At 36.7% G+C, this 17,884-nt stretch overlaps 4 protein-coding genes across 13 annotated transcripts in view; 2 read left to right on the forward strand and 2 right to left on the reverse strand.

The window, feature by feature from the left end:
* Nucleotides 1-1,457, forward strand: part of LOC119071619 (venom metalloproteinase 3) — an 86,149-nt gene extending 84,692 nt beyond the window's left edge. For 5 of the 10 annotated variants that reach the window (XM_037176564.1, XM_037176559.1, XM_037176561.1 and 2 more), the window contains exon 16: nucleotides 658-1,456. Coding sequence is in view for 5 of the 10 variants with exons in the window: in XM_037176568.1 (XP_037032463.1) it covers nucleotides 658-670 (13 nt within the window). In the remaining 5 variants the exon portion in view is untranslated. Of the gene's footprint in view, nucleotides 1-657 lie in introns of all 10 variants that reach the window. The other 5 variants (XM_037176568.1, XM_037176565.1, XM_037176569.1 and 2 more) reach the window with 1 other exon arrangement.
* A 1,910-nt stretch (nucleotides 1,458-3,367) lies between these two features.
* Nucleotides 3,368-5,444, reverse strand: LOC119071622. The gene is made up of 6 exons (XM_037176574.1): nucleotides 5,254-5,444; nucleotides 5,109-5,198; nucleotides 4,843-5,043; nucleotides 4,636-4,782; nucleotides 4,376-4,493; nucleotides 3,368-4,308 (listed from the first exon to the last, which is right to left on the reverse strand). Exons 1-6 carry the CDS (start codon nucleotides 5,354-5,356, stop codon nucleotides 3,462-3,464), a joined length of 1,506 nt encoding a protein of 501 aa, XP_037032469.1. The 5' UTR covers nucleotides 5,357-5,444; the 3' UTR covers nucleotides 3,368-3,461.
* A 966-nt stretch (nucleotides 5,445-6,410) lies between these two features.
* LOC119071623 (sushi domain-containing protein 2-like) lies at nucleotides 6,411-9,417 on the forward strand. Its single transcript, XM_037176576.1, has 2 exons — nucleotides 6,411-6,548; nucleotides 7,106-9,417. The coding sequence occupies exon 2, from the start codon at nucleotides 7,130-7,132 to the stop codon at nucleotides 9,308-9,310; it is 2,181 nt and encodes a 726-aa protein (XP_037032471.1). The 5' UTR covers nucleotides 6,411-6,548; nucleotides 7,106-7,129; the 3' UTR covers nucleotides 9,311-9,417.
* A 4,333-nt stretch (nucleotides 9,418-13,750) lies between these two features.
* On the reverse strand, nucleotides 13,751-15,135 carry LOC119071624. Its single transcript, XM_037176577.1, has 2 exons — nucleotides 14,953-15,135; nucleotides 13,751-14,888 (listed from the first exon to the last, which is right to left on the reverse strand). Exons 1-2 carry the CDS (start codon nucleotides 14,959-14,961, stop codon nucleotides 13,935-13,937), a joined length of 963 nt encoding a protein of 320 aa, XP_037032472.1. The 5' UTR covers nucleotides 14,962-15,135; the 3' UTR covers nucleotides 13,751-13,934.
* Nucleotides 15,136-17,884: the final 2,749 nt, after the last annotated feature.

Below are 17,884 nucleotides of genomic sequence, written 5' to 3' on the forward strand. Positions count from 1 at the left end.
AAGTACAGCCAAAATGAATGAGAAATTTTATAAGCGGTACGGCACATCTGTGAGCTCTGTACGAGCTGTAACAGACGGAAAGCATATCACCAATATTAATTGTCAAATTTGTTCCTTCATTGGATCAAAGCATTGTTAACAACTGTGTCCGAAAATCTTGTACATTGTTAGGTCAAATAAGTATTCGTTTTGGTATATAAGACGACATTAGCCAGTGTTCATCGCTTAGTTCTGTCGTTACCGTCGATGAGAGATGATTTGAATTTTGTTAAGGAGTCCAAAAAAGTTGTTCCTCTAAACATCGTCTATCGTTTACCCTGCATCTTTCTTTTTTCCTTTTTTTCTTTTTTATACTCTGAAACATACAATCTACATATTTTTCAGCGAAGTCTTCAAATTATTACATTTGGTTATAAAGTTCTTCCAGCCATTTTTTATGTCTACTCTAAAACATTATTAAAACTTGTGTATAATGCTCCTCTTTCAAATTACATTTCAGCGCTTTACAAAAAAAAAATTGTACATTTAACGGAGACGGAGTTTCCGTTTCAGAGCTTCAAACTATTTTTATTTTCATTGTAAAAATTACTTTCCAATAACCCTATGCCATATTCAAAATGAAAACTAATTTTTTGTTCTTTTCCAAACCATTTTCAGTGGACGAAAATAATCCGCCAGTACCAACGATTTAAAACGCACAGCAAATTAATAAGCCATCATTGTAATGACCGACAAAGCACAAGCTTGGTATATAACGATATGGACGAACAAATTTGTTGAATTTTTTTTTGTTAGAAAAAGAAAAGATTTTTGTTTTAAAAACATCCAAACACTCGGAACAATAAAATGATAAGTGAATTTTCGTATGACTGCAAGAAATGACAAAAGTATTAAGATTATATCGAGAAAAAAACAGACGAAGAAAAAAAACTGAAACAAAAAAGAAATCTTTAAACAAAAGTATAAAATCAAACGAAGGAATCAAATGAACTAGGATTTTTAATGTGATAAGTACAATAATAATTTATCCAAACACAGCGATCGATATTATTAATTAGATGAATGGATTTTTGAACTAAATTTATTTGTAATTAAAAATAAAATTAAAAAAAAATATATTATAAAAGAGAGAACCACACCACAATTCGGAATGGATAATATGCTGCCAATTAATTATTTTTTACTTTTAATTGTTTTCGTTTTTAAAAACACAGACACACCCAACAACTATTTTTATATTAATGTTTGAAAAATCTAAAACCAGAAAAATTTTAGTTTTTAAAATAATGTGAGAAGTGCCCGGATTATTTACCCACTGATGAAACGGAATTCAGCAGCCTCCGGAACCAGCAAACAGACACAAACCACACACACTATATCAAATTGTATTATTGAAATATTTATGTAAAATTTCTTTCTCTTTTAATTAATAAAAGACTTTGTATATTTAAACGGTCGATTGTGGTTTGAAATTTGGGGCCGTTCATAAATTACGTAACGCAAAAATCAGACCCCCCCCGGGTCTGTAACGCTAAAAGGGTCAAGTTTGACCCAATTTTGTTAGAACCGTAACGCTTGCCTCATACCCCCCCCCCCCCCCCCTCTAGCGTTACGTAATTTATGAACGTAATTTATGAATTTCCCTTTCCGAGAAATTGTAGCGCATTTTACTTTACTACATTCAAAGTAAAGGATCAGCTATAAGGAAAATGGTTTGGGGTAAGTTTTCTTCTTAGCAAATCTTAGTGGAGCTATTATTATGACGTTAGTTGGTGTAGCAATAAATAGTAGGGTGTAGCGGTTTTTACAAAATGTCTTCGTTCTTTTAAGGCTCAGCCGGTCCATAGCTGGTCCATCTGATCATTTTATGGAAGAAGAAAAAAAATCAAACTTTAATTTTGTGCTGGCGCCAGATCGATTTTTGAAAATTTCGTCGTTTTCGGTCCACGTCACATATATCGATTTTTTACAGTGAGCTCAGTGTACATAAAAGTTGGGTCCACATGGTAATCTAATCTCCAGGCTTCACAGATTATTTTACAAAAAAGATCAAGATTTTTTGAGCTCGTGACTAATTGGCAAAGTTCTTCGATAGTGAGACTTTAATCAAGAGACATAATTTGATGAAGCTGTGCAAAAATGTGAATTAAACTTTAAATATGCGAAATGGACCGTGGTGAGTCAACGCAACATAACATATGATTTGAATCGCCATATCTAAATTTAATATTTATCTGACAAAAAGTTTTGATTTTGGTACACGCCGGCGAAAGTCAGATTACCTCAAATCTGACAATGCGAAACCTTTAATTGGAAACGTTTTCTAAGCTAACTTCCGTACTGTTGACAAGTTCAAGAGCCAGTGGCTATATCTCGTTACGTTTTCAAATTTTAATGTATTTAATGTTGTACACTGAGCCCACTCCAAAAATACAATATATGTGACGTAGACCTAAAACGACGAAATTTTCAAAAATCGATCTGGAGGCAGCACAAAATTAAAGCTTGATTTTTTTTGTCTTCCACAAAACGATCAGATGGACAGCTAAGTGGATTTTCGGCTGAGCCTTAAAAAAACTAAGACATTTTGTAAAAACCGCTACACCCTAATAATTAGCATTAAAATTTGACTTTTTGAAAACTTTTCATAGACAAGCTCTTGAAATTCTTGATCTCTTGATCTAACTAATTATATTTTTGCTACTAGCATTAAACACGGGCCCTATCAATAGAACAAACTGACAAATTAAAATGAAAAATCATATATTTAAATGTATATGTGACAACTCCGTGTACAGACAGAAAAGGCACTCTTAATGTCAAAAGTGACGGACTCATAACGTCAAAAGCAAAGCAAAGTTGACGTTTCGTGTTAGTGGTGTGTGTGATATAATTTTTCAATGAATTTCGGGTCATAATTCCTCTAGGTAGTCTACCTCTATGGCATCAACACTCATATGCCAGAAATCAAAGTCTCCTAATTTTGACAGATGTATGCGTGTACGTTTTAACAAAAGACATGCAAAGCCTATTCTGACACAATACATCGCTTATTTTGCACTCGCGCTGTCGTAACACTTAAAATTTGTAAGCAGTAACATTGAAATCGGGAAGGACTAAATTATTATAATGCAAGGGTAAAAGAGCCAGAATTTTTTTCGCCAGTGTCTTCAACTGACATAGTTGTTATAAGGCACAAAAGACAACATTTTATTGAACCGTTCAACAGTCCAATTGTACGTGGGTGTGATTCATATTTATTCAAAAAGCGAAGGAATTTGGAAAAAGTGCTCTTGCCAAAAGTCACCGGAGAAAACGCAACTTTCCAATTTTCTTCCATTAGTGAATTGTGAACACGTGATTCTTCACAACAAAGGCACCCGAAGTTCAATCTGAGTTGATAAAATGGCAGATACTAAACAACTTAGAAATGAAATATAACCTCCACTTCTTTCAGTGTTCTATTTCCTAAGATCACATATCGTCTTGAAATCAATTTGCTTCAGCAATATTTTCGGTTTAGGCAAATGTGGAAACAAATTTCCCAGCTTATCGTTGGCGTTTCCTTCCGAATGAATACATTGATATCGTAGAGGAAGTTCGGTCAGACGTCCTTTACCTGCCCTTGCACGAACAACATTGACCTTCGTCAGAGTAGTAGTCGATGTTGATTTTTGTGCCGTGTTTCTATTCGCTAAAAATGTAGCCTTGCCTCCATCGCCCTCGAAACGCGGACATGAGCTCATGAATGCAACAGCTTTGTTCACTCGAATCTTTTGTCGAGGCCGTATCGTCGCAGTTGTATTGAATGCAACGTCCGCTTCGTCTTTCGGTTTTAAATGTTTCCGGATCGATAGTGCTTCGCGTCTCGGTTGTGATACTAAATGAACGTACTGCGCATCGAAAATCATGGGAAATTTATCTTCGGTTCTGGACTCTTTTTTCTTTAAGTTTTTATGGTCAATTTTCGCCGTTGATAATAGACGTTTTGTGGCCGATTTAAATACGGATGTAAAACCTTTGCCGGGTATGTTTCTTATGTTCGGTGCCTCACAGGTACAATGCTTCAAGTTCTGTGCTTTCGCATACAGAGGCGAATATTTCCATTTCTCAATCTCAGATCGCCTAAGACTATTTTCCAAATACTCTGTGCCGCGTTTACAGGGACAGGCAATTGTGTATGGATTGTAACGTCCAGGTCCTGGCAACCGTGACACATTGTAATAAAATCGATCACTCTCTGGTATGTATTGTCCAGGGTGAAATATGTACGATTTCGGATGGTTTGTTGGATTCGAGGCCTTCTCACTACATAAAGCAGGAAGCATAAAACTTTGGCGTCTCTGCTGAAACAATTTGTTTGCGTTACTCTTACCGTATAAGAAAATTCTGGGGATAGTATTTCTCTGGACCAGGAAATTTTGGATCCTTCGGACACAGGGTCAAATCATTCAGCATGGATCTCATGTAAGTTCTTTGTTTGTCTCGTGATCCTTTAAGAAATAAATTTTCGGCACTTAAGTGTCGTTACGGTAAGTCCTAAAGTTGGTTAAATGTCCTACGGCTTTAGCAGTTAGTAGTAGTTCCTACCGTTTTTACTGGAACTCGCAACTAACTCAGACGAGTGATTCATACCTTTTCTAAATTTCATTACAAATTCATTCTTTGGTTGATTCAGTCGATTCATTTCACTTGGCAAGTCATAGTAAAAACCTTTTGAAATTGGTGTATATCCAACCCATTCGACCATATGTCCAAAGTATGATGTCTTGTCTCTTTCACCTTTTCAAAATATCAAAAGTCATTTCAATCAAGTGAAATTAGTGTTTCACGCTAAACAACCAGTAAAGCAGGAATATGGTCCCTTCTTTCCACTTTGCTTAACAGCAATATCTGCCAAATTTATCCCTTTAATCTCATATCGATTAGCTGCCGGTATATGGAACTCTTTCCCTTTATTTGAAAGCATTCTCTTTCGGTGGATATTCGTTAAATGTTTTGTTTCTGCAATGCATTCCGAATATTTCGCTTTATGAATTAGCGCTGAAAGAACGATAGATTGGTTATACAACGACACAGAGATCTACCAATTTTCGTTACAAATGTACCGCTTCGGTTGTAGATTTTTTTGTAACGCTGCAACTGCTTCTTGAGAAATGATTTATTGCGCTGATTGTAATTCTTCGGACGACCGAATTCTACAGTATTCAAATCGGTTAAGTGTGATTGTCGGCTCGTGAGTAAAAAACTTACTTGAATAAATGAATAGCGGTACATTGTAATGACTAGGCACGAAGGATCTGTGCCGAAGAAACTGTGTATCAGAGAAAAAGAACGATCCGGGAAACGATGACATTTTCGTTGAAAGGAATGGCACCACAAAGTTAAGAAATGTATAAAGAATTTTCGATCCTAAGCCGCGGCCTACTGAAAACCAAACTGATGAAATCCTGATGAAACAGGTAGTCCTATGACTTGTGACTTAATATCGATATTTCGGTTCTTGAACGCCTGAAAGTTGAAACAACTAAAAATAAAGAATATTTTTGCATTCATTAGTCATTGGCAAAAAATTGAGCGAGGAAGAATAAGAAGAATCTCTATATTTTGGTTCTGCACCCAGCTTCGATTTTTAAAGTTTTGGTAGTTTTGATTCAATCTAATCTACAAGCTAATGTTGACGAGAATCCAAATTTTGAGACATCCAGCCAGCTACGAAATAGTATATTGTGTACGGTGCAAGGCGATTTTTGTAGCACAAAAGTAAAGTTTTCCATGCGGGCAGAAGGAGTATTATAATTAAGGCTTCTACAAGAATCTACTTGTGCAACGAAGTGCACATTATCATTTTTACAATTGCCAACGACATTAGACGAACGACCAATGATATAATACTAGTTATTATGTCATTGAGAACGACGTATTAATTAAAAACAGATTATTCACCTCTGGCCACTGGCCACATGTTTATTTAGACACTTGGGGAGTTGTTGCATGAGCCGAAGGCGAATGTTATAACCCCAAGTGTCTAAATAAACATTTGGACAGAGGTAAATACGCTATTTTATCTACCGACGGCGAAATAATAGCACTTTTTCACTGCTATTATTTCAAATAAAAATAATATTGAGACGCAATCAACGTAGATGCATTCATTTCGATAAATATGGAAAAGTATGTCTCAAAATTTGAAATTCACATTTTAACAACAGCAACTGAATGGAAACACCCAAAATTTTTGATGCACCCTAATGCGTAATCATTTGATACACTTCCATCTTAGGAGTCAAAATATTGATGAAATATGTAAACTGCTAATTATAGCACAAAGCACAAGAGATTAAATAAGGTTCGTTTATCACTAAATTCTCTTTAATTAAAATTTATTTTCATCATTCAAAAACATTTTAATTTTGCTCTGTGCATGGTATAAATAGGGAACACTGAATTGTATTTCTTTCAAATAGTGTAGTAAAAAGGCAGGGTGTAAAAAATACGGGAATAAAAAGCAATCAGTTTTTGTAACTATAAAAGCATCCATCAAAACGGTGAGTTCACAGTGACGAAAGCTGGAAATGAAGGAGAAAGTGAGACATTATAAAATGACAAAGTTAATGCGAAAACCAGTAATAATGTCAGTGGGATGTATGTGTATACAGTGTTTCTTCTACAGTGCATGTAAACATAATAAAACCTGGATTCCTTTACACTTGATCTCCAGTTTCTGATCACAATATTAAGCATCGAAGAATCCAATCGACTCGATAACAATTTTTTATATCCAGTGAACTATCGACTTTACACGTTTTCATTTGATATCAAATCCACGGCAGTTCTTCACAGCTTCATCTAATGAGAACACGTAGTTCGTTAAAGCTTTCCTTGAATAATATTAGGATGATGCAATGATTTAACTAGTCACTGACTCAATAATCTATTAAAACTTGTTTTATTAAGAATGGAACGAAGTGAATGCTTTACGAATACACTTGAATGCACCAAACGGCTTAAGAGCCAATGTAATATTTTCGTTGAAAAGCAATAACGAATATATCATCGCTGATAGAATTTTCCTCATTTTAACAAGTTTTCTTTTAAATTACAGTGACGTCAACCGGCCGTAAAAACCATGAAAGTGGCGATTGTTTGTATATCGCTGGTTGTGTTTGCTTATAGTACCGATGGGATTGAACTTTTTGGTCGCAATAAATGTGTGGGCAAGCACGCCGAATTCGAGCAACTGACGATTACACCTTCATTCGTTTCAATCTTTGGAAATATTCCAATCACAATACAGGGCCCATCTCTTCAGGATGCTGTCAGCGTTCAAATCCGTTTCAACGATAAAACCGAGCAAATAGTAGATGGGTCGATAACAGGTGGTAACGTAGTCACATGCATTCTACCATTCCTCTATAAAAATGGTAGAATACGAGTGGACATGATAGTAAAACTAACAGACAACACCATTCAGACATTCTATGGATTTATTTACACTCAAAAGCATCGTAGTGATCTCGAATTTGAGCTTGTCGGAACAACAGTCAAAGTGTCTTGGGAAAAGACTCATTTCGATGTAGACGCACTTCTAGATTTGGAATTGTGGGAAGTTGTTAGCGGAATTTTGACCTCCAGAGGAGTGATCATGCCAAACATACCGAACATAGGATTTTTCACGGGGGAAGTCAACAGTTTAGTAGTGACTCTGATTCAAAATCTGATAAATATTTACATAGTTGAACTGAAAATCAACATCAACTCAGGATCGTCCCAAAATTCTACCAAGCCACAACATCCGTTAATAACCAATTGGCTGAATCAACTCAAGGGAAAATCTGAGCGAGAACTGAATCAGCTATGCTACAGTTGGTACATTCAAGACAAAGGAGCACCCAGCGACGCTGAGTGCTGTCCTCGAACCCTAAAAGAAGCACGAGTTGATGAACGATTCGAGCCTGTTGACGACTTGAAGTTGTATAACCCTGAAGCAGATTATGGTTTTATGCAAAAGGTTCCATCCCTCAGTGGTGCAGCACAGCGATGTGTTTACAAAAACGGAACACTCTTAGTTGGGCCACCAAGCGGTGGTAACGTAAGATCGGTCAGCCCCAATGGCGAAAACGGTGAGATGGCGCATATAATTGCAGACATATTGCCGTGGTATACGTGCTGTAAACTATCGGTGACCAAGTCATATTGTAACCTCTATTACGAAAAGAGACCATCGAATGATGGTAAGTGTTACCGACCACCTCATTGTGGACACGTCATAGGTGATCCACATTTCACAACGTTCGACGGTCTGTATTATACATTCCTTGGTCTCGGTGAATTTTGGGTTATCCGAAGTGAAGACTTCGCGATGCAAGGCAGATTTACCCAATTCAAAGACACAAAAGCGACCGTTTGCACTGTGTATGTCATGTATCAACGAAGCTTTGATGGGGAAGCAACTGTTCAATTATCGTTGAAGGAAAAATATATTGAAATAATGATTGATGGCCAGGTAGTCGCAATGGATCCGAACGTGAAACAGCCTCAACGTACCATAATGTACAACGGCGTATCAATTGTAATAACTTCCCCTGAGGACATCACAATTACGTTTTCGACCGGATACTCGTTCAAATTTACCTACGATCCATTTGTTATCAACATGGCTGGTTTGGTTGCTGAGGAATTGAAGGGTTCGTTCAGAGGATTGTTTGGTGTATTCGATGATAACCAGGAAAATGAGCTCACATATCCAAATGGAAGAGTCATTCCTACTAATTCAGACTCAAGGGCGATTCACGATTTTGGTATGAGTTGGAAACTAACTTGTGAGGAAAGTCATTTTACATATCCACTCGGCAAGGGTTATGACAACTTCTATGACGATAATTTCGTTCCACTCTTCGAAGTTCCAGACTTAGACAAATTGTCACCAGAAGATGTGGAAGCTTGCAAAGGATCTTATGAATGTCTGTTCGATTTGTCAGTAACTGGGAATAGAGAGATGGCGCTAGGTACACAGAAAGCCGTAGAGAACTTCTCTGCCATTGCTAAGGCAACGAGTGTTGGGTGTGAAAGAATATCTGTACCTAGAAATGGATACTTGGTGGTTATTAATTACTCTGAAGGAAGTACAGTACGACTCGTTTGTAATACAAATTTCCAGGTTCAAGGAATTGATTCCGTAAAATGTGTTAGAGATTTAGTTGGTATGCTATCTTGGGATGGAAAATTGGGAATGTGTGTCAAGATAAATAAATGCGCTAATGAAAATGCATGGTTACAGTGGCTATGCGAAAATGGCCTTTCTGCATAAAGATGTAATGAAAAATTTTACACATTCCAATTCAGTATCCGGTCGTGAATTAATGGAAATCCTAATAATGAAAAATAATTTTAGAAAATAAATGATTTGCATCACATTGATTGCATTTTGTTTGTAGCAGTTAGGGTAATTTGGTAGGTTTTAGCCATGGTCTATATTTTCAGTCTAATTCAGTCTGTTTTCCTGCTCCTTTATTGAATGAAAAACATGCCAACCCTCTGTACACATCAAAATCAATTTAACAAGTTTATTTCCTTGCGTGGTTCACATAATAAAAATATCAAAGAGCCCAAGAAAAACACAGCGACAATTAGAAAACGGTTTTGGTGGTGGCTTTCACAGTCCATTGCCAATCTAATCTTTTCCAGGACGATTACCTGCTGTGGGTAATGGTTATACATTATTATGATTAAACACTTCGAAATAAGCGAACTTTGTTGTAGGCAATTAAGATAACAAGAACGCGGTTACGAGCCCCATCTTGTTAAGAGTCGTCTAGAACAAAAGATGACGTTAATAACATAACAAATAATGTTTCAGTTACGAGACCCCAAACCAAATCTTTGGACGGCTCGGAACCTGTGTCGTTAGTCGTTACCTTACTATTCAAAAGATCTCATCTCTATGTAAAGAATGAGAAATTAAAATTAAACTTACCTGAATGTACGTCGTCCACTAGACACTGCATTAAATCGTCATTTTGGATTAGGCCTCTAACTAAAATGTTTCTTTCCTTCAGATCTTTCTTGATTTTATCAGCAAATGATCTAACCAAACCAACCAAACTCAAAAACTTTGAATTCACACAATTACTAGTGAGACAACTACTTCGTTACTCGTTAAAGTGAAACATTCAATCAGAAGTGTCAACACAAACGATTATGGTGGGGAAGAGGGCACAAGCGTGATGTTCTCCACACTGACGTTGAGTGGAATAGTACATTACTATGCAAGGGAAGTAAAGTGATATCTCGTATCCAGATGATTAAAAGTAACCGAGGGCTTTAGCCCGAGGTACATTTACTCATCGTGATACGAGATATCAATTTATTTTCCGTGTGTAGTACGACGTTTTACTATGCGAGTGATGTAAAGGCTATTGCCTATACATGTAATAGTCTTATTACATGCACCAGCATAGTAAAAATATTAACACGGGTAACGCACTTCAAGCATAAGTATTTTCGACTATTTTGATTTAACATATATATTTGCAAGTTATTATCTGAAATGTTGAGCTTTGACTTATTAATTTATTGAATTTATACGGGCTATTAGAGCCGTCATATTAGCATCTCTCTGATCGGGTCAGACATCCCCATGGTCATATTATGACACCAGAAGATGTAGAAGCTTGCAAGGGATCCTATGAATGTCTGTTCGATTTATCATTAACTGGAAATAGAGAGATGGCGCTTGGTACACAGAAAGTCGTTGTGGACTTCTCTGCCATTGCTAAGTCAACGTGCGTTGGGTGTGAAAGAATATCTGTACCTAGAAATGGATACTTGCTGGTTATTAATTATTCTGAAGGAAGGACAGTCCGATTCGTTTGTAATAAGAATTTTCAGATTCAAGGACCTAGTTCGGCAAAATGTGTTAGAAATATACTTGGTATTCTCTTGCGAAAAACGCAGTGACTATTTTAGGCAAAAAAATTGAGAAAAATGGGAAAATTTTCCCGATTTTCCCTAAAATTACAAATTTATTTCGATGGGTTTTTCTGCTATTTTTCAAAAATAGATCGAAAGCAATACTTCGAGATCTTTTTCATAAAATACAATTATGGCAGAGAATTTTTGAGTATTTTTGAGTAAGATTCAGAAGGGAAATTTCCAGTAAAATCATTGTGCAATGTTTACCAATTAATTTCAGAATTTTGAATACTCTTTGGGGTCGCTGTCATCTGTTTTGAACAGAAATTCTCTTGATATGTGGTCGGAACAGGCTGGACAGTCGGTACAAAGAGAATTTCTAAAGTACTGGTGTAAATATCAGATCAACGTTTTAGAAGCAGAGAATTATTACGATCAATTGAAGAGAGATGTCGTGGAATTTTCATCCCGTCACCTATAAATATCGATTTTCATTTAAATTACTTGACCCAAACAGAATATATTTTTGTTCACAAATAAAACAGTGTAAAGCCAACCGTTGAAGTCAAAAAAATTGTATTTTTTACAAATACCTGTTAATTATGTCATATTGAGATAAATTATAACCTAAATTACACTCGCGGAATTTTGAAAACCGACACATTTTCTATTTCGTCGTTTAGTGGTTTTTTGTGAATTTTGCATGCATTTTTATATGGAGAAATGAGAAACTCAAGTAAAACACGTCATTTTATCACAACGAGGAGTCCATCAAGGAGATCCACTTGGACCAGCTTTGTTTTGTCTTGTCATTCAAGATATAATTTCGTCCCTGCAAGACCTGGATTTAAATTTATGGTACTTAGATGATGGAACAATTGCTGGCTCACCCAATAATGTTTTGAAAGCCTTCAAAACAATCATACACAAGTCAAAAGAAATTGGATTGGAATTGAATTATGCAAAATGTGAATTTTCAATTTTAGAATCAGAAACGGAAGAATCAAAGATTGAAATAGAACATCAATTCAAGTCAATTGCAGAGGGCATTCAAACAATGAAACCTGAAAATGAATTCTTATTGGGAAGTCCATTAACTGATGCCGCTTCAACATTATGTCTGAACAAAAAAATTCTGGACTTACAGAAGTTGACAAAGAGACTCAAGAACATAAGCATGCACAGCGCCTATTATTTGTTAAGAATGTCCATTACGACTCCACGTTTAATTTTCTTTCTACGAGGATCACCCATGTGGCGTAATGAATCGGGCTTTTTACAGTACGACGAAGTCTTAAAAAATGCTATTGAAAGTATCTTCAATATTGAACTAAGTGATAAAGCTTGGATCGAATCCTCATTACCGATAAAGAAAGGTGGAATTGGAATACGTCATGCGTCCGACATTGCTCTACCATGTTTTCTATCGTCATTGTATAATGTTTCCGCTCTGTTGGATCAACTGTTACCTGAAAACTACCGACTAGTTGATATGACAAAAGTGGAATCAGAAGATCATTGGTGTGGAAAATTTGGAGAACTTCCAGAGGAATCGCTACGTATTTATCAAGGCGTGTGGGAATCTTACGAAATTAATCAGAAAATCGAAAATCTTAGGCAACAGTTGAACGTTGCTGTGGACAAAGCTCGATTTTTGTCCAATTCGTCGAAAGAATCCGGCGCTTGTTTACACAGTTTACCGTCACCGCAATTAGGAACTCATTTGAATAATTATGAGTTTCGCATATCAATCGTTTTACGTCTTGGCGTTGCAATTGTTCAGCCCCATAAATGTGTGTGTGGTACGAAAGTTAACAAGTACGGCAGACATGGATTATCATGCAGCAAAGCATCCGGCACACTTCCACGACATGGATCAGGAAATGATTTAATTCAACGAGCATTCCGATCAGCTGAAATTCCTTGCAAACGTGAACCTACTGGTTGCTCCCGACCAGATGGTAAGAAACCCGACGGGTTGACTCTCGTACCTTGGGAGAAGGGTAAATCACTCCTATGGGATTATACTTGTGTAGACACTTTTGCGAAATCGTATGTGAACAGAACGGCACGTGAATTAGGTTGGGCAGCGAAAAAAGCAGAAGCTGATAAATTTGATCATTACACCGATTTGATGAGCCAATTCATATTCGTTCCGATTGCAACGGAAACCTCTGGCGTGATTGGCAAATGCGGTTTAGATTTAATTAAAAAAATTGGCAGCAGAATTACGGAAAAAACACATGAAAAACGAGCGACGAACTACCTAATTCAAAGATTAGGGTTGGTTATTCAACGTGGCAATGTTGCGTCCATTTTAGGAACATTACCACATTCAAAGGATTTAAATGAAATACATTATTTGTAAACTAATTTTGTTAAAGAACGTATAAATAAAAAACCTCTCAAATAAAAAAAACACAGAAACATAAAATGTGTCGGTTTTCAAAATTCCGTGTGTGTACGATAAACTTTTGGTTCTAAATTATGACTCAAGTCAAAAATGGAAAAAATTTGTATGGGGAAGGATCGGACCCACGGCAGCGGACACCTGTTTTTTACTCACTGGGGGTCCCTCTATCTAGATCAGCAATCATTTTTTGGGTACATTTTTATAAAACTTTATCTTGATTGAGGACAGCCGTGTCTATCGAATGGAATTGCATTGATTGTACATTGTATGAACATTGAACATCGACATGGATCGCAACATTTATGTTTACCTCTTTATCTTATTGATTGATATAGTACTTGCCAGATAGCAATTCTTTGTAACTGCCTCTTATCAAATTAAGATAATCCAAGGTCTCGTCAATGCACTCGAAACACTTTCAAGTATTTTAGAATATTTTAAATTTGTGTTTTATTTCACCAAACTTACAGGTTTAACAAATATTGTATGACTTTAGTGTTAATTTCACAGCTGAAACGTTAAAACTAACGAAAATTATGCACATTATTCTTTCCTAGCAAAAGCAAGAGAGTTATAACCAAATACAAAATACAATTTTCCATTAGAGTTATGATCGTCTGTTGTAACGACCAGTGTTGCCATATCCTCTACCGTTTCGATACTCTATCGACCTAATAGGATGCCCGTCTCTGAACCCCACTGCCGGATTCGCAAATTGTTGACCGTAAGCGGGTGTTGGATCTTTACGGCCAATTAAATCTCTCCATATCATAGCCAACAATAAATAAAAGCCGCCAATCACTTTCGACAATAAATCTAAGGCTTTCAACAGAAACGGCATGGATACATTAACCAACTTTCGGAATTCTGCCATGAATTTCAACGTAAATGCACCGAGATACATTAGGCCATGGATTGATGCCGTTCCGGCAGCCAGCATGATCAAGCAAATGAACTTCAAAACGCTGGCAATATTTTGGGCGGTTATTTGTTGCGAGAATAGCCATAGAAAGTATTCGGCACAGGATTTTCGCCACATTACTAACAGTTCCTGGAAGTCTTTTGCCAGTTGTCCGGAATCGTAGGCGTCTTGATTTTCTCTAATTTTATGCTCCTGTCGGATGGACTCTTCCACATCATGCATTGGCTTAAGCATTTTCAATTTGATTATAGCCTCACTGTTCCGGAACCGCACCGTTTTGACTTGAAACCAATATTCACCAAACGGTACACCTTCGAGCTCTGTCCATATACACGAGCCATGCGGTGCACCGATCATGTCTGAATCGGTGTAGCCCATCCAGTAGTCGGGATTGTGTGAATAGAAAGTTTTGATGCGTTGCCGAACTGTGTGAATATCTTTGGCTAATGACTCGTCGGTTTTGCTGATAACGACAAGCGCACGGTAAGCATGTAGACTTTGTACTAACCGATTCTCTTGGTAATGACCAAGAAATGTTCGAGTTTTCAACATTTGCTTACAAAATGTTTGCAGTCTATCATAGGCGGGATTCGGTTCGCCTCCACTTGCGTCACGGCTGGTTGTCGAATAATCGCTGGTCTATAAAATGGGGGATTCATTGTTAATTTCTGAAGTATTAGGAGAATTGATTTCAAGTGGTTACATCAGTCATGGTTGATGTGTCAACTATTTTACGTGCTAGTCGGTAGTAGGTTTACCAAATTAATTTCTTTCTTTTTTAAGATAATACTTTCATGGGACGTGCAATTTGTTTATTTTGGTTATTTTAAAATTATATCTGACATATTTATTCAAAAGTGACAGGCCGTGAAATCAGTGATGTAGACCTTTACAGTCGATTCAGTACTAGTCTATGAAAAAGTACCAAAATGCAGTATCAACCAAGGTAAATAAACATACTGAAGGTAACGCAAACCCTCAGGGACTAGCAAGAAATACGTACCCCACATTTCAGGTGAATATATAAGATTTGTTATGTTGCAACCGTGACGTTTGACATTATAATGTTGTTAGAACTGCGTTGTTTAGTATTGAGTTTTGCATGTGCTACAACATAACAAAGCGAAATACACTTCAACATTATAAAAATTATACTCACCCTCAAGTAGGGGTCCGTGTGTTCTTGCGGATTTGCGTTACCTTCAGTATGTTTATTTTCCTTGGTATCAACGCTCTCAATGGCATTGCGGGTAGAAAAACGGATAATCCTTGAATCTTGCGTGAATATGTTTTGGTGAAGTGCCGAAAGGACACCGTAAAATTATCCTATAAAAATTGTCTGACGATACGAGCCGTTCAGCTATTATTTCTGATTTTTGGAAGTTTAACGTCCAATTCAATTGCGTTGCTATATCAGTCGATGTGTATAGATTTGTTCCAAAGTCGTTGAAGATGTCAATAGTCATCGTCGTCATCCACATAAAAGACAACGCAACGTCACTGTGAATGACGGTCGGTTGTTTTTGGCCTCTCAAAATTCGTTTTTACTGTACGAGGAAACAATGAAAGTAAACTCTATAGGAATGGTCTAAGGTCATTTCGAAATGTCGAATTTCATCCACAGAAGGCAACTTAACCTCAACGAGGTTCAGGTTGACGATAATTGTGACGAAAAGTTTACAAAGAAATTTGTTGACGTTTAGGTTATGTTCATATCTGTGGATGAAGTTGTCGTCGTTAGTGTTGTCAAAGTTCGGGTTTACAGTTATTTGGAACAAACCTCATATGTTTGTTCCAAGGTGAGATGAAATGTCAAACCGTCATCCATAGAGCCATAACCTCAACATTATTAACAATGCAATTGTCAAAATAGTAAGGAAAAATAAGTTGAGGTTCTACTGATGACATCGGTTTGTGTTCGGTTCATTTTGTTCGGCTTAACCGTTACTTGGAAGAAACCTATATTGTTATCTGACTGTTCGAGAGACAGAATATTCAACTTATTGGTTTAAGAGATGAAAAAATATTCTAAGTGTTTATTGTACTCAATCTATTACAAAGTTTCCAGAACCCCCATCACCCCAACGCCTTTTCCTCATTCAGAGCCTTTTGTATTGGTGACAAAGCTATGGTAGATAAAGCGTTTGGCATTGTAACAGTAAAAACGAAATTGCATAAACGATTTTTTGCAGAGTATAATGAGTAAATTCGTACAATATTTTCAATGATTTTAACTAAAAATATGTTCTCGATTAAAGGTGTATCCATCGATAAAACAAACAAGCCGCGTGCTAGACGCACTAGTGCTACAACGGAGTCAGACAACACCGACAAAACGGAATCGGATTTGATCCAGACGAAATATGAAGGTAATGTATACCGTAAGAAGAGCCTTTGTGTAAATAGACCGAACAGGTGTGACACGTCTAGGGCATAGGACATATTTAGGACCTTAGTGATCGATAACGTGATAACTTGAACCCATTCGAAAGCAAAAAACCATTAAAGCGAGTTAAATAGTTACCAAAAACATTTATACCGAAAAAGTGAGGGAAAACAACGAAAATAGTTACCAAAAATATTTGCATTCTTCAATGGAAAAGTTGATAGCAAGTGAGTTTTTAGGAACTTTCCTACTCAGATTTTTCATGGGAAACTCTTGAATAGTGCAAATAGTGAATAGCAATAGTGAATAGTGCAAAATTTTTGTGGCACGCAAACAAGGTTACCCTTATAGTTTTCACGATGAAAAATGAAGCATAGAGTCCTGTTAGTGCTCTTTTAATACTTTTTCATGTGCCGAAAATGAGCGAGTATTGAGATTTTTCTCGGGTTTTCGACCCCTAACATGAAACATTTTTTGTGTATCTATTTTGGACGATTGATTTTAGGCACTTTCGCATGTAGCCCTCACTTCGTTCGGACTACAACTCGCGAAGTTGCCTAAAAACAATCGTCCAAAACAGATACACAAACAACTATTTTTTCGGTTGCAGTCAGAACAGTGAATATTCAGCATTTATTTGCTTCAGCCAACGCACTTCATTCACGTTCGAATTTTCACATTTGTCAATGTATTGTCACTTTTGTGGTACATAGAAGTGGACGATACATTCCGACAAAAAATGACTTACAGAACAACAAAAGAGCACGTGAAAAGCAAACATCATTTACTGACAAAATGTATCAGCTCTAATTAAATCGTTGCCTAGTAAGCTACTATATCCCGTGTTATTTTGTGTGTAATTACAGTGCAAATGATTAATCATTTATTTCGTTTGTCATCAAAATAATTGAATAAACTAGATAAACCAAAATCCTCCAAACATTTTGACAGAAAGTGATCTTTGCGTTGCATACAATTTAGTGTCAACAAAGCGACCTCTACAGTGCATCTCAAGTGCCAATATAGTGTTTGAATTTGGTGTATATGATGGGTGTATATGCCGGGGTGCTGCACTAACCAATTGAACTACCGTGCACACTTTCCATTTCAACAAACTTCAAGCATGAATGGTACAGTTTTGATTGGATGTGTGGATCAGCTGAAAAACAGCTGAGGCAAATTAATGCTGAAATTTCACTGCCTCTGACTGTATTGATACAATATAATTTTTCCAATAATTTATACCCCA

This window comes from Bradysia coprophila, assembly GCF_014529535.1.
Source record: "Bradysia coprophila strain Holo2 chromosome IV unlocalized genomic scaffold, BU_Bcop_v1 contig_5, whole genome shotgun sequence".
NCBI classification, from domain to species: Eukaryota; Metazoa; Arthropoda; class Insecta; order Diptera; family Sciaridae; genus Bradysia; species Bradysia coprophila.

What these genes read in the sequence shown, in the direction of transcription:
- LOC119071622 (XM_037176574.1), bottom strand. Translation starts at nt 5,356, where the DNA reads ATGTCATCGTTTCCCGGATCGTTCTTTTTCTCTGATACACAGTTTCTT. An exon ending in ACCATATTCCTGCTTTACTG is followed by an intron (nt 4,783 to 4,842) that starts GTTGTTTAGCGT and finishes TATTTTGAAAAG; the next exon opens with GTGAAAGAGACAAGACATCA. An exon ending in CCCCAGAATTTTCTTATACG is followed by an intron (nt 4,309 to 4,375) that starts GTAAGAGTAACG and finishes TGCTTTATGTAG; the next exon opens with TGAGAAGGCCTCGAATCCAA.
- LOC119071623 (XM_037176576.1), top strand. Translation starts at nt 7,130, where the DNA reads ATGAAAGTGGCGATTGTTTGTATATCGCTGGTTGTGTTTGCTTATAGT.